This window comes from Chrysemys picta, chromosome 1, assembly GCF_011386835.1.
Source record: "Chrysemys picta bellii isolate R12L10 chromosome 1, ASM1138683v2, whole genome shotgun sequence".
In the NCBI taxonomy this organism is placed as follows: Eukaryota; Metazoa; Chordata; order Testudines; family Emydidae; genus Chrysemys; species Chrysemys picta.
Genome location: NC_088791.1, coordinates 207,490,565 through 207,506,565, shown reverse-complemented (window position 1 = coordinate 207,506,565; position 16,001 = coordinate 207,490,565). Strand labels below are relative to the sequence as shown.

General features: G+C 39.4%; 1 protein-coding gene across 25 annotated transcripts in view; it reads right to left on the bottom strand.

Annotated features, from left to right (window-relative positions):
• Positions 1-16,001, bottom strand: part of DMD (dystrophin) — a 2,010,563-nt gene that overhangs the window by 1,207,984 nt on the left and 786,578 nt on the right. For 24 of the 25 annotated variants that reach the window (XM_065590838.1, XM_065590858.1, XM_065590878.1 and 21 more), the window contains one exon: positions 7,731-7,854. In XM_065590838.1, the coding sequence (XP_065446910.1) occupies positions 7,731-7,854 (124 nt within the window). Of the gene's footprint in view, positions 1-2,645; positions 2,676-7,730; positions 7,855-16,001 lie in introns of those variants that run through there. The other variant, XM_065590930.1, reaches the window with a different exon arrangement.

Here is a 16,001-nt window from a genome sequence, read left to right as displayed (position 1 = left end):
CAAAATTATCATGCTAACACAGAATCATACACAGTAAAAATGGACTTTCTGAGTACAATTCTTTTCACTGTACCTGAAAATTTGGGGATTTTGCATGTTTTTGTATCAAAATGAATGGCTTGAAAAAAAATTAAAAGAAATAAAATTGGGAAGTACAAATGTATATTTTTAAAATGAATTTAAGCCCTGATTCTACAATGGGATGTACAAATCCTGACCATGCAAATGTCCTCAGTGATGCCAATGTAGCAGATAAAGCCTAACTGTGCACATCTTATACCAGGCCAGGGGCTTCAGAGAGCCACCTTCAACAGCCTCACACAGTCCTATTCACACATATCCAAGGCCTACCATTATCTCATTGTATGTTTTATTGTGAATTATGTATACACATAGCTGCTATCTATTATTATAATACCTTTCATCATATATTTTAATAATTTTATACGTTCACTGTAACAATATGCCAAATTTTACAAAACATATTTACATCAATTTAATTTTGTGCAAATAACATATCTGAAATAATGAAGATGAGGATTGATGTTTAGTGAGGAATTAAGTTTGGGAACACTTTGGTAAGCATGTTTTATTCTACATTTATAGACAAACACACAAAAACAGAGGTTATGAACTAATGCATGATAGTGTGATGTGGTATCTAGGTTTTATCAGAATGAATTTAAGATGACTGCATTACTCACTCATAGCTTGCATGGGTCATTCCTAACAAATACAAATAAAATCTTTATGCCACACCATCATGTGTTTTATATATATGCCACATACATTACAGAAAAACTGTTGTAGAAATGCACTTTTGAGAGCTTTAAAAATGGACATGGGTTTTTTTTTTCTGTCTTACTCAGCCTGTAAAGCCAGGTGATATAGTTACCCTTAGTCTAACTGTAGAGAGCCCAGAAGGAACCATAAAAACGACTCTAATAAATCTATATATAGATGATTTATATAGATTTTTATGTATTTATATATAGAATACTGATTTTTCTAAGCATAAAAATGGCATTTAAGTCTGTGATCCTGAACCTTCCAAGGCCAGACACAAATACTGTGAGTCCCAGTGGAACGTTCAGAAACTCTCCTTCCATATGGTAAAAAGTTCCTGTTTCCAGAAGATAACAGACTTTTCCTAGTTCTGACATTTTTACATCTATAGAAAACATGTCACTAGCCCAAGACAAATTTCACCTTTTGAGGTCCTTAGTCGAGGTTGTATTTTGGGGGCAGAAAGGGGAAACATTTACTGCTGCTTATCAATGCTGATTAGTATTGTCCCAGTGTTACCTTGTGCTCCCACCAGCTCCCTGCTATATCCACCAGTTGTCTGTCTTATTCTTAGATTGTAAACTCCTAGGACTTTCTCTTCATTAGATATATGTACAGTACTTAGCACAATTGGATAGGGGATTCCTAGGTGCTAATGCAATCCAAATAATAATGATTGCCATTATCTTGGCAGACTGATTTTTTAAAAAAGTGACTTTTTTAAAGCTGACTGGAGATGCGTGCTCGTGTTGGAATACATCCCATAAGTGATGGATTAAGGGGCAGAGTGTAGATGAAATAGCCAAAGTTGCCTGATGAACTGAGGAACCACATGAATTAATTTCTCACATGGACAGAATTGCCACGTGAGTGGGGTGTGTGTCACCTTCCCTCCCCACCCTACCCCATGTGCATCCATACAACAAGCTGATAAATATAATGTTAAGATTGTATTAAAAAGTCTGGAAATGCCAAAGTAAAGGCGGCCTACACAACATGAATTCTGCTCCCTTGTGTGTATGCATTTTGAAATACTTTGAGATTGTTTTTTAAGTACAGGATCACATTTTTCCACAGGTCCCATCATTATTAATTCTGCAGGCTCAACAGTGCACAGTGAATGAAATAACTTTTAAATATTTATGGTTAGACTCATAAGTTATTTCCCCATGCCTCATAAATGGTGTATCACCCATCCCTGCACTGAATGAGGCAGGGGGTCCTGTCAACACTCCTCTCATTTACCTCCTTCGTTCATTATGCGTTTCTCATCTTCTGTAGTGAATGAGGTAGTACTCTTCTGGACCCAAAGAAGAGTTCACTACAAAAGTGGTTTGAGGTTAAGGTTGTGCAGAAAACCTTAATTTTGGCATTTCCAAACCTTTGAGCACTACACATCAGAACCTTAACAACTGCAGTAGTCAAACAGTTTCTGAGGAAAAGTTTTTTCATTGGAAAATAGGGCTTTATTTTTTTTTAAATCAACATTTTCCACACAAATATTGTCAATTAATTTTTCATCTTTCAATATTTTTCTGGAAAAATAAAACATTTTGGAAACAAAACATGTGTGGAAAAATATGCTTAATTTTTAAGATTTTTTCTATTTTTAAATGCAAATTTCCCCTCACTTTCTGACTGCGCTTCAATTAGCAAAAGCTGTGAAAAAAAGTCAAAGTGTGGAAAAACCTACTTTCCCATGCATTATTATTGTTTTCCAACTTCTGCCAGTTGGCAACCAGTAACAAAATATTGAAAGTGTGACTGAGAGAAACAGTAACACTTGCACATTTAAGTAGCCTGTTAAAACTGAAATGTGAACATGTTACTTCTAAAACTGAAAGGTGTTTTTTCCTTACCTTCCCACTTTTCATTCCTGTTTCTCAGCTGGTGCCACTGGAAAAAGTTGGGAAACAGTAACTAAGTATTTGGAAGTGAGCAAAAAACACACTTGACGCACACTTTTGAAATTTCCTACAGGAAAAACTGGAGTTTCCAATGGAAAATTTCAAATGCAAGAAAAATTCTAATTTTCCAGTCAACTTTACTTGACAGTCCTCTTTATGTGTGGTTATGTTTGTAAGTTCTTTGTTGGCTTTAAAAAAAGATATGTGATAATAGGAAAAAACCACGTGCATCTATTTTCTAGTCAGCAGTAGAACACTTCACTCCTATGCAACATACAATACCCACACAGTGAGACAACAGGTCATGCCCCTTCATGATAATCTGATAAAAGCAGAATATCAGACTACAGGATCTTATTCATATATAATAGTTTCATCTTATCAGCAACCAACATTTAAAATGCTTTATTCTTAAATATAAAGCGGTACGTCAGATACTGTTCACAAAAACACTTTAAAAATTAAAAATCCTCGATTTGGTCAATAGCAATGTAGGGAGTCATTCCCCACCCTTCACCATGCAGGCCCAATCCTGAAAAACTAGGAGGCTACTATTGAATCATACAATTTTTATCTGGTAGCATATTATCTAAGATCATTACATGCAGCATTACCATGTCTACAATGAAAACATTCAACAAATTTTAAATCGCTGCTGTCTGATTCCCAGTTTTGAGACACCAGCAGCAAGCTGCACAATGAGAGTTTCTGTTCAGAATCTTAGGGCTTGTCTACACAGTTAGTCAGTGCATGGCAAACCAGGGTGTGAACGTACAGTGTTGCATACAAAGCTGTGAGGACAAGTCCTAAGCTACAAGCTGCAGAATTCAACTTCTTTTTAAAAGGTTTTGATCCAAACACAATATATCTGTAAAGTAGCTATAAAAGGCAGCTATACAAGGAAACAAGAGAATTTAGGAGCTTGAGATTGGTAAGGGGCCAAATTTAAGTGGTTTGATCATTGTACTTTGTGGATTCTCCCATATTTGCTAAAGTTTGGGTTTCTGGTAAGTTTAACTTCAACTCTGAATTTTCAGGCTTCTGAATGGTATCTTCGTCACTAAGTACATCATTGTAAAGATTTTTATTGTTAAATTATTGATATATATTCTCAACCTTGGACAACTTCTTAAACTTTTCTGTCTAGTTAATTTTCATTATTTTCTCCATCTAAACCCTTTACATTAGGATTCACAGTAACAAAGGAACCTGTCATAATAGCTGAACAAGGAACACTTTAAAGCATTGCTAAAATTGTTTTCTGTAATGTACATATCACATACAGAATTCATGAAGGTGTGGAATGGGGTAAAAGGTTTTATTGGCATTCATTTTAGATTACGTGCATTACTTATATGGTCATCCCATAATGAAACCTTCATACCACATAACCATGTATTCCTGATAAAGCACCATATAAGACCAAAATAAAGAGATACCCATTGACTTCAGTGGACTTTGGATCAGATCCATAATCTCTCTCCATTTCTGTGTGTGAATAAACCCAGTGTGTGTGTACATATGCACATGTGTATGCATGCCTATATATATTTACAGATGTAGGTGTGTGTGTGTGTGTGTAACAGTATAATACATGTATACAGACAGCCTCATTGAATCATCATTTCTATAATGTTTGTCATTTTTATCTTAACATTTGTAATTAAATGGTCCTAGTCAATAGCTGACTTTTGACGCTGGAGATGCAGATTTCAGCAGGCAGCCCATACCCCATCATCTTATTTTTCCTTGTTCTGACCCTTATTTCCACAGAAATAAAAGTGAGAACTGGCAGCCAGCAGTTGTGAAAGCTCTTGTTAATTTAAGGTGCTGGCTGCCACTTCCCACCTCTGCTTCCATTTCCAAGGAGAGAGAGGTTGTGTCTGAAAAAAAATCAAGTATAGGCAAGTTTTCAAATCTGGCTGTTTAAAAACTTGCCCTTACTTTACTTCTGCCAGCAGCTGAGCAGTGTCCAGTACAGATTTCAGCCGCTAGCTGTCACCAATGATCTTTAAAAGTTTCCCCTATTGTCAAGGCTGAATCCCCACTCTGTCACTTTGAGTATAGAAGGTGGGGGCCCACTCCGTGCTTGTATTAAACTCCCAAGGTTGTCACCACCTAAATGCAAAAAAAAAAAAACCCTTGAACCCAGGAAGGAGCACTTGGGAATTCCACCCTGTGGGGCACCGTCAAGCCCTTTCACACACACTTCCTCCAGGGAAGAGCTGAGAAAGAAAGCAAAGGAAATTAGCTGTTGCCCCCAACTAATCAAACAGCATATGCACAAACCTCTTAGGACACCAAAAATCCAATCCTGTTCTCAAAAAAAGGTAAAATTTATTAAAAACAAAAAGAAAGAAAATACATCTGGAACTTAGTCTTTTGCTAGATTTTAAAAGAGCAATTCCAAAAATTAAGCACCCAAAATAGCTTTCTTGGGGGTTAAGCTTAAAGGTTACAAGCAAACAAAAGCATCTGGGGGTTAGCACAGTGGAGATCCACAAGCCAAAATAAAGAAGTAACCTGATAGTGTCTAACTAAACATTCCCTAGCCAAATGATTCCTTCTAGGTATGGAAAATACTTTTCAAACCTTACATGGCATTTCTGCTTATAGCATTGCTACTCCATGTTCCTGCAGCCCAGAGAACAACAGACAAAGGGAAAGTTTCTTTCCCCATTTTAAAAAGTTCTAGCCTTCCCATTGGCTCTTTTGGTCAGGGGCCCACTTTTTTTTCTTTACCTCGGGGACTTTTTAACCCTTAACAGGTAAAGCAAGTAAAGAACAGCTTCCAAGAGGGATTTTACAGCTAACTGTCTGGTTGGGTGTCCATCAAAGGGAGCTATCCCCCCCCCCCTTTATTTACCAAACTGCACCTGCAACCTGTAGACCCTCAAATGTGGAGTTACTCAAGGCAAAATGTAAACTTTTAAAAATAAAGATGTTCCTCCAAACCTAGTTCACCTGTGGTCTTTATAAAAAGATTTTCAGTATTATAACCTGAGACAATAATGTTTGTTATTTCTCCCCTTTCTTTTTAGAAGAGGAAGTCCTTCATTTTTTCCCCTACCCTGCATCCCAATCTTTGATCTCAGAAACAGATTTTTCTGCATTGTTTTCCAGCACAGGTAATTGGAAACAAGCTTCTCAATCATGCTACTACTCACTTTCTAAGGTTGTCTATGGAAGATCTGAAAGATCCTGTTGTCTCCAATCCCTTGAACCCAACTTCCAATGTTACAGTATCTGGGGGGACCAAAATGGAGGGGAGGACTATGCAGGAATCCAATCCAGCACACTCCCATGTAATCATATATATCTTTTGGCATAGAGATCTGAAAAGCTGGTGCTCCTCCCACCCCCAGACTCTGGCTCACCAACAACAAAAGAGGAGGAAGTATAGGAGCCCAACTAGAGTCTGAGGCAAGAGCTGCTGGGAACCACAGTTGGGAGCAAAGTAGGTCTGTGGTTCACCTACCTTCATCTCTTACTTGCAGGGACATAGATCACCGGCTCATTGGGAACAAAGGAAGGAAAGGAGGAGGCAGGTGAACAAACCATGGCTCCTGAATCCCTTAAGGATATTATAAAGTAGTATAAAACTGACATTAGGAAGGGGAACATCTTATTGGCTAAGGGCATCTGATTGTGCAATTGTTCAGAATAATTACAAAGGTCCAGGCAAGAGCTAATTTGCCAACTTTGAGATGGTTATGCTCCTAAAAATGGAAACAAAGGGAACCTTCCATTATTTAAAAAAACAATAGTATAATGGGTGAAGCGCTCAGAAAATTAAGTGACTATCTCTTTATTAATTAAATTGTCCCAGTCACTCTCATAGCCAAATGCCTGCATCCATCATATCTTCTACATGTATCATGCCAGTTTTGTTTTTAATATGTGCACATTTCATGGAGCAGATAGAAAATGGTCAGAGTAAAATCATTTACCATATAATTATTAATATTACTTTAGAAAAATGCATTTCCAAGTACACAAAAATGAGCAGGTGGCATCAGAAAGCTGCTTTCAGTATACCACAGACCTCTCAGTGCTTTCTTCCAGTATTGCTATGGAGACTATTGATTAAACACAAACCACTGCGAGGTAAGTGAGATAACAAGAAACTTTTGAATGTATACTTCTGGAGGGCTGAAATTCAATGTTCCTTCATCTTATCAGAGCTGATTTAAGATGGAGAGACAGACAGGAAGACAAACATATAGCAGAAATGATTTAGTGTTGGTAATCCTGCTCCATTTGCAGTACATGGAGTAAGAATTTATATCTGTTAATTTTAAACAAACACATTTATAAAATATCACAGGCTTTGAGTGTAATAGCTAGCTAGACATGGATTTCTCCTTCTCGTACTCAGAATAAAACAGATAATTTTTGCAACTATTTTCAAAAATCAAATTATTTCCAAGTATTCAAATATTTTAGTGTTTAACAGACTAAATTCAGAGTGTGTGAAAAACACCCACAGTGCAATGGCTTACACACTGCAAAATCATCACTGAGGCCATAGAAGATTAAAGAATCATTTTTCAAGTGTTCCATGCTACCATGGCCAGACTTGTTTAAATTCAACTGAGCATTATGATTGTTAATATTTGGGATCTTTACTAGAACACTATTACTAGATTCTGAAATACTGATTCTTCCTTTACATATAGTATAATATGACTTTGCTTTTTAATATGTGATCCTAACATAAAAATACTAAAATGAAAAGAGTAGTAGTATGGTTGTATACATAGCGTGCAATCATTTAGGCTTGTACACATCTGCTGTACAAGTTAAAAGTGTGTGGACTTGGATGTATTGATCAACACCACCTCAGGCACAACATATATCAAGCTGCCAGCCAAAATCTGGCACACACAAAATTAATGAGCATATCTGAAAATTTGGCTGTGTATGGTCAATCAATGTTTGCCAATCTACAGTTCAACTTTTTTAGATTTGGACTTTGAAAGTACTTTGAAAAATTAATACAAATTGACAAACAAATATGAGAGTATATTTTCCTACATTGACTCTTTCTCTGAGGTCTGACAGGTTGCCTTCTTTTCTATATATTGCAAACTCGGGGCTCTGAAGTACAGCTTCTGAGCGGGTCATCCAGCTGTGTAGTTCTGTTGTATCGACGTCAAACCTGAGATGTAGAGAAATAAAAGAAAATCTTTTCTTTATACGTAAGACTTAAAATCAACAATCACAGCAAAGATGTTATACCAGGTGTTTCAACCAGAATTATGAATTAAATAGGAACAAAGTGGTGATTGCCATCAGAAACAGAAGCTCTAGATATGTGGTATCTCCTGGAATGCAGCCTAACTGTCAACTGTAAAACTCAAGAGCCCTTCCATAAACCTACAAATACTTCCTAGTTTTTTATACTAATCTGTTGACTGAACAGACAACTCCTCTTTCACATCCAGGTTTCCAGATTTATGAGCTGACTTTCTTTGTAAAATATGCAAAAAATGACTTTCACAGCTAAGACAAGCTACTGTCTCAATTAGGGAGGAAGGCTTCTCTCTGGGTTTATAGATGCACTTGTAGCCTTCATACCACAAAGGTTCTGATTCTACCCTTTACTAAGCTGATATGTAGGATTGAGTCCAGAGGACGGAGGGAGTCTTTCCCAATTGATTTATATGAGCTCTAGTTGCCAGTCACCTGACCTTTAAAAAAAATTAAAAATGTAGTACCACTTGGAATTATTTTCTCCCCCCCCCCACACACACACTTTTCAGTACTTTTATAGCTGCTTTTTAAAATGGATGTTATTTCTTCACCATCCCTGCAACACTGATTCACCTTTTGTCATTCAGAAAGAGAGGAGTTCAAAATGAAGGTGCATTTAGGACCAGGTTTATTATGTGCAGGGACCTAATTTGCTGTGAAGCATGGAGGAGTCATGAAGCTGCAAGTTGATTTAGTCTCTACACCAAACGGTTAAAGATATGCCTCCCTCTCCAGTCCCCTTGCCAGCACAGGTGGAGAAAGAATGCAAAGAGAGTCTATGTAGATTTAAAAACACTGGGACCAAAGCAGCTGCTCTATAGAACCCAAAATCAAATTACTTCAGACAATTTCTCTAAATAATTCCCTGACTTTAAAATGGGCTTTTGCCTGGCATATATTTAAAAATCTAATAATTTATTGTCTTTGAAATTATTTCCCTTAAGTAGTGGGCATGCTTTGGTTTTCCAGCTGCAGAATGTGTGTCTCCATGCCACCACCCTTAACCAAGGTGCTGTCTTTTACTCTACCGTCTCTCTGTAGCCTAACACAGCCTGGCTGTATTAAAATCTTGCTTCTTCTTTCTCCACAGTATGCCAAAGATCTGACATTTACACTCTGTCTATACCATTTGAAATCTCATATAGGCTTTTATCATCCTTTATCTTCATTACTGCAACTCCTTTTTTCAACCATCCTTACCTCTCTCCCTTTTACCTTACTGCTTATCAGCTCCATTCAAAACTCTGCTGCTGAGGCCACCCTCATGGTCTCTTGTTCTAACAGTGTCACCTGGTGTTAGTCCCTCCACTGAATCAAATACCTTTACCTTTAAGGCAGTTCACAACTTAGTTCTTTTCTACTTACCTACTTCTGTATCTTATGACTCTCAGACACCACTTCCATTTCACCAGCTCTGTCAGCCTTGATCTTGTTTACCTACTCTCCCACAAGCATCTTCACACTTTCTTCTCTGCTGTTTCTTATGCATAGCACACTTTTCTGAGCTAGTCAGTAAAATCACTACCCTTTCTTTCAAATCTTTCCTCAAGACCCACATCTACTGTGATGCCTACAGGAAACTGCCAATTGATGATGACTACGTAGATGACCACCAGTGACCTTGGATATCTATCATTTGTTTACTTATATTTCAAAAGTCAAAAAAGGAACTGAATGACTTAAAACTATCTGTGCACACAGATACATGAATTATAGCCTCTCCTCCATGCCTATTCCTTCCAAGTGTCTGTTACACCCACTTTTGTCATGTCTTAATCTAGATTTTAACCTCCTCAGAAAAAAGACTGCCTTTACAGTGTATTTGTAAAGCACTGAACACAGAGGAACCCTGATCCTGATTTGGGCTCCTGGATGCTATCATAATAAAAATAAGTAATAACAATTAAGAAAATATGGACAGACCGCTATCTATCCAGACATTTTGAATGCATCATCACTGGAGTATCTGAGTCCATAAAGCTAAAGTACAATTATCTAAATCACTCGACAGTCAAATTTGCATGCCTTATCCAACAAAGAAAAGCAAGGCAATTTTTAGTCTAATTATGGTCCTGATTTTCAAAGAACATTTTGTAGAAGCCAATCTTTTGTATTAAGCATTTATTTATGTGCAGGAAGTGAGGGCTATTTTGAAAGTTACACTGTATGTAGAGGCACACTAAAATTGCAAGATCATTTGGGGATTTATGGGCATGAGCTATTCAAACTTCCACACATATAGGCTCATAACTTGAATGTCATTGAAGTGCATATGCAACCATTTTGAGCTGAGGCCCAGTGAAAATTTGTGGCTTGCAGTAGAGTAGTAGATCCAAGTACATATGTAAATCAGTGGGTGTGACATTAATACAGCTTGCTAGCACTTCACTTTTGCTGTCAATGGCTGAAGATATAAAGCAGCATAATTTTAATCCATGACGATGTCTGGCTGGTTGTCAGACTGATATCTCCTTCTTCCTAAAATGGGTGACCTCAAGCACCAGTGTAAGGGGACGAACAACAGGTCTTCTTACTACACCACTACCCCGATATAATGCAACCCAATATAACACAAATTCGGATATAACGCGGTAAAGCAGCGCTCCGGGGGTGGGGGGGGGAGAGGGAGCTGCGCACTCCGGTGGATCAAAGCAAGTTCGACGTAACGCAGTAAGATTTTTTGGCGCCTGAGGACAGCGTTATATCGGGGTAGAGGTGTATATGTGACAATTCAGAGAGAAGTAGTGTAGGTAGAAAGGGCACTTCTACACAGCATCTCTGAATATTGTGTCTTGTTACCTAGCAGCTCTGTGTTCTTAGGGAACCAGGGCGCAGTACCCAGCCTGTCTGACTCACAAAAGACCTTCTCCCTCCCCAGCCTCTGCTTGAACCAAAGCCGAGCCGAAGAAAGATTTACACAAAGCAATGAAAAGGCAGTGGAAGATACACCTAAACCCCTCCAGACAAGAGTGACAGGATCAAGGAAATTCCCCTAGCCTTATTTGCATCGAAGTTAGGACAGGGAGGCATCCCCATTAGCATACAGAGTGGAGAACAGAGATTCCAAAGCAAGAACTGCATGGAACTCTGGGACCAGAAAAGCAGGAAAGCACTGCATGATGGGGAATCTCTGCTCCAGATGTTAATAAACCCACACCTGCACACACCCAGCTCAGTAGTTATCAGACCAATTTGAGTAATAAATCCTTTATTGGTATCCAAAATACTGAAGCTGCCTAATTACATTGTGAGCTCCCTCGAAGGAACACCACCCATACCCAGGGAATGATCAGTTCCTATTCTCCAGCCTGAACAAAACAACTTTGGTATACTCCCAAGAGCCATAAGTTTACCCACAAACAAACCTAGTGTTCTCCCTTGAACCACTCTTCTTTCTCTACAAAAAACCATACCCATGCTCAAGTGCTCTGATTCCTGGATCCAAAATCTGTATCAGTTCCATTCCGACTTCCTCTTCTCCTGACTGATCGTGCTGGGGGCTCTGCCTGTCTCCAGCACTCTGGACCCATAGCTACCACCACCACCTGGGAACCCTGATCAATTCAAGCTTCATAGAGTGGTGAGAACGTAACTCTCTCTCTCTCTCTGTTTAGGTATAGCCTTCTGAACCTGACTTGTGTGATCAGTTATAGTTTTCTAAACCTGACTTTTGTAATCAAATTTAAGTTAGATTTAATATTATAACTGTTTCATTTTTTGGCTCCCCTTGTAGTTATTACCTGGCAATAAATAACATTCATGATTAAGCTGGTTACTTCTCTCTCTCTCTCTGCAGCAACACTCCTCGTACCTAAGCTAAAGATCCCTGCAGCACCCGGAAATCCTGTGGGGTTTGCTCATCAAATGGATTACTACCAGAACAATTGTAACATGAAAGTGGGGATAGGGATGTGCTGAACCTGGGGCATATGAGGGTGGCAGCATGGAAGTGCTGCTCGACCCAGCCTGCTGAGGTCAGGGATCAGCTGCGGGGGAGGGATAGCTCAGTGGTTCGAGCATTGGCCTGCTAAACCCAGGGTTATGAGTTCAATCCTTGAGGGAGTCATTTAGGGATCTGGGGCAAAAATTGGGGATTGGTCCTGATTTGAGTAGGGGGTTGGACTAGATGACCTCCTGAGGGCCCTTCCAACCCTGATATTCCTGATATTCTATGATTGGTGATTAACCCATTCCTCTCAGACACTCTCTTTAATGTGCGTGTTCGTCTGATTCTGGGGCTGGAAGAACCCAGCCCTGGGTAACCTAGATCCTGCAGAATAGCTCCATTTGGAGCGAACTTGCAGAAGGGAGAAGTAGAGCTCCGTCTGAGAACACAAGTGACACAAGCAGTACATTGACAGAAGTACAGAAACCCCCCACCCCCACACAGAAGAGTAACCCTAATAAATGAGTATACCCCAAAGTAACAGGGAAATCTGGTAACAGTCTGTGTAATCCAAAGGCAAGTCAGTGCTACAGATCTCCCTTTGGGGCACTCTATAAAGGGGATGAGTTTTTATATTCCCCAACTAGGGAGCTTTGTCTCTTTAGATCAAACTATTTAAGCTCTTGCTTTTAGCTCTGGTGGCCCTTGGTTGAATCCTCAGTGTGTCAGCCAAATTGCTATTTCTAACTTCTTGCTCCCCCACTACATTTGTACACTTTACCCCATTTATCAGAGACCTACTTATAGTACGTCTCTCTGAATTAGCACATATATTGAGAGGACCTGTTCTTCATCCCTTTCCACTGGTGCTTGAGGTCACCCATTTTAGGATGAGGGCGATAACAATCTGACAACCAGCCAGAAGTCATCAAGGATTAAAATTATGCTGCTTTATATCTTCAGCCATTGACAGCAAAAGTGAGGTGCTAGCAAGCTGTATTAATGTCACATCCATTGATTAACATATGTACTTGGACTTAGTCTACAGCAAGCCACCCTATGTTTACATCAAAATGTGATTTTGTTTGCTCCTCTTCATTAACGTTGCCCGCACAAAAACACCAGTAAAATTTCAGACACCTGAATCCTCCCATTTTAAACTAGTTAAGTATGGTTATATAATAGAGAACAGCAAGCACTAAATCATACACAAGTGGATAAGGGTCAAACAATCCACAGAGCTGGAGATAAAGTGCTTGTCAACCTGCACACAGCATGGGTTTACACAATTTGCAGCTCAGTGAAGGCCTATTTGAAACAACATATGTTAACTAAATTAACCTCTTAAAACAGTTATTTCTATTTTCTACAACACAAAATCCAAAATTAGATACTGCTGAAAATACAAAGAGAATGAACTGAAAAGCAGAGTCTGGCATAACCCCTTTTAATATATCATGAAAACATTTATTTAAAATAAAAACCTAGTTTATATGAAGAATAAAAGTATATGATTTTGCGAACGTTCACTAAATATTAAACACTAGATGGAGCAACTATCCTATTTTATCATGCCTTTCCTTTCCTCAAAGGACAGATTGTCTGCTTCATATTCACAGTTTGTCATTACATCCATAATAATACTGTGACAAATATACTTTGCATGGGAATATTACATAGAATGTACAAAGTAATTTACCAAGTGGCACAAGAAAGGCTTCTTTACACATTATTCAGGGACATTAATAAGACAAATACATATAAATGAAATGTTTAGCAGCTAAAACTGGTTTGCCTTTTAAAAGCTTTAAGACAGTAAAATATTGTTTACAGTTTACATTCTTTTTGGATCATGCACCTGACCTGCACACTCCAGAATGTGTCAATGACACTCCTCCCACTAAAATGCTGCAATGCATCATTCTATTTACTTTGTTTTTGTCTGACAATACTCAATTATTTCTATCAACTGTTTTTAATGTATGTTTTTGACCCCAGTTGTCTGTTTTGCTTTTCTAAGAAGAGGTCATTTCTTTTTAAAGAATCTCCCTGTCACCCACAACAGAACATTTCCCATCCCTGGATTGAAACCAAATCATTCTTGGGTTATACATTATTAAGTTAAAGTACACCCACACTTCTCTCCAAATGTGTCTGCCCTCCACCACTTATCTAGCTGTAGGTTTCTGGGGATAAAGGGAAGACACCACAGCCTGCTGCCCAGAACACTTTTGTCAAGGCTGCTTCCCCACTTTGAACTTTAGGGTACAAATGTGGGGGCCTGCATGAAACTTCTAAGCTTAACTACCAGCTTAGATCTGGTCCGCTGCCACCACACTCGAGGCTAATTCCCTTCTCTGGGTAGCCTTGAGAGACTCTTCACCAATTCCCTGGTGAATACAGATCCAAACCCCTTGGATCTTAAAACAAGGAGAAATTAACCATTCCCCCTCCTCCCTTCCACCAACTCCTGGTGGATCAAGATCCAACCCCCTTGGATCTAAAAACAAGGAAAATCAATCAGGTTCTTAAAAAGAAGGCTTTTAATTAAAGAAAAGGTAAAAATCATCTCTGTAAAATCAGGATGGAAAATAACTTTACAGGGTAATCAAACTTAAAGAGCCCAGAGGACCCCCCTCTAGCCTTAGATTCAAAGTTACAGCAAACAGAGGTGAACACCCTAGTAAAAGGAACATTTACAAGTTGAGAAAACAAAGGTAAACTAACACGCCTTGCCTGGCTGTTTACTTACATGTCTGAAATATGAGAGACTTGTTCAGAAAGATGTGGAGAGCCTGGATTGATGTCTGGTCCCTCTTAGTCCCAAGAGCGAACAACTTCCCAAACAAAGAGCACAAACAAAAGCCTCCCCCCCCGACCAAGATTTGAAAGTATCTTGTCCCCTTATTGGTCCTTTGGGTCAGGTGTCAGCCAGGTTACCTGAGCTTCTTAACCCTTTACAGGTAAAAGGATTTTGGAGTCTCTGGCCAGGAGGGATTTTATAGTACTGTACACAGGAGAGCTGTTACCCTTCCCTTTAGAGTTATGACACGCCCCCCAAATCACAGATAGTGTTGGACAGCCGGTTCCACACTGGCTGTGATTTCTTCCTGGAGCTCTAGGAGAAAACAGAGTTAATAAGACACATGCACCTTTAGGCATACTACTGATTATATAAAAACTAACAATATGTTTCACTTTCCAAGAACAATGTTTAACCAGTTGATTCTGGGAAACTTTCCCGGGAAAGTGCATCAGCCACTTTGTTAGAAGCTCCTGAAATGTGTTGTATTTCAAAATCGAAATCTTGGAGACCTAAACTCCACCGAAAATTTTTTTTGTTATTCCCCTTGGCGGTATGAAGCCACTGTAGCGCAGCCTGGTCTGTTTGTAGTTGGAAACGCCGTCCCCAAATGTACGGGCGTAGCTTTTCCAGCGCGTCCACAATGGCGTAGCATTCCTTTTTGCTGATTGACCAGTGGCTTTCCCTCTCAGACAGTTTCTTGCTGAGAAACACAACAGGATGAAATTCTTGATCCGGTCCTTCCTGCATTAAAACTGCTCCCACGCCCCGCTCGGACGCATCTGTGGTTACTAGGAACGGTTTGTCAAAGTCTGGGGCCCTTAGCACAGGGTCAGACATGAGTGCCGCCTTAAGCTGGTTAAAGGCCTTTTGACACTCATCAGTCCACCGAACTGCATTTGGCTGTTTCTTTCTGGTTAGGTCTGTCAGTGGGGCGGCGATTTGGCTGTAGTGTGGTACAAATAGTCTATAATATCCGGCCAAGCCTAAGAAGGATTGGACCTGTTTCTTTGACTTCGGAACTGGCCACTTTTGGATAGCATCCACTTTGGCCTGTAGGGGATTTATAGTTCCTTGACCCACCTGGTGCCCCAGGTAAGTCACTCTGTTTTGGCCTGTTTGACACTTTTTAGCCTTAACAATTAGTCCTGCCTGCCTGATGCGCTCGAAGACTTTTTCCAGGTGCTCCAGGTGTTCTGCCCATGAATCAGAAAAAATGGCCACATCATCGAGGTAGGCAACTGCAGATTCTCCCAATCCCGCTAGGAGACCATCTACAAGTCTTTGGAAGGTGGTGGGTGCATTTCGCAGCCCGAAAGGGAGTACATTAAATTCATACACCCCTGCCTGGCTGACGAAGGCT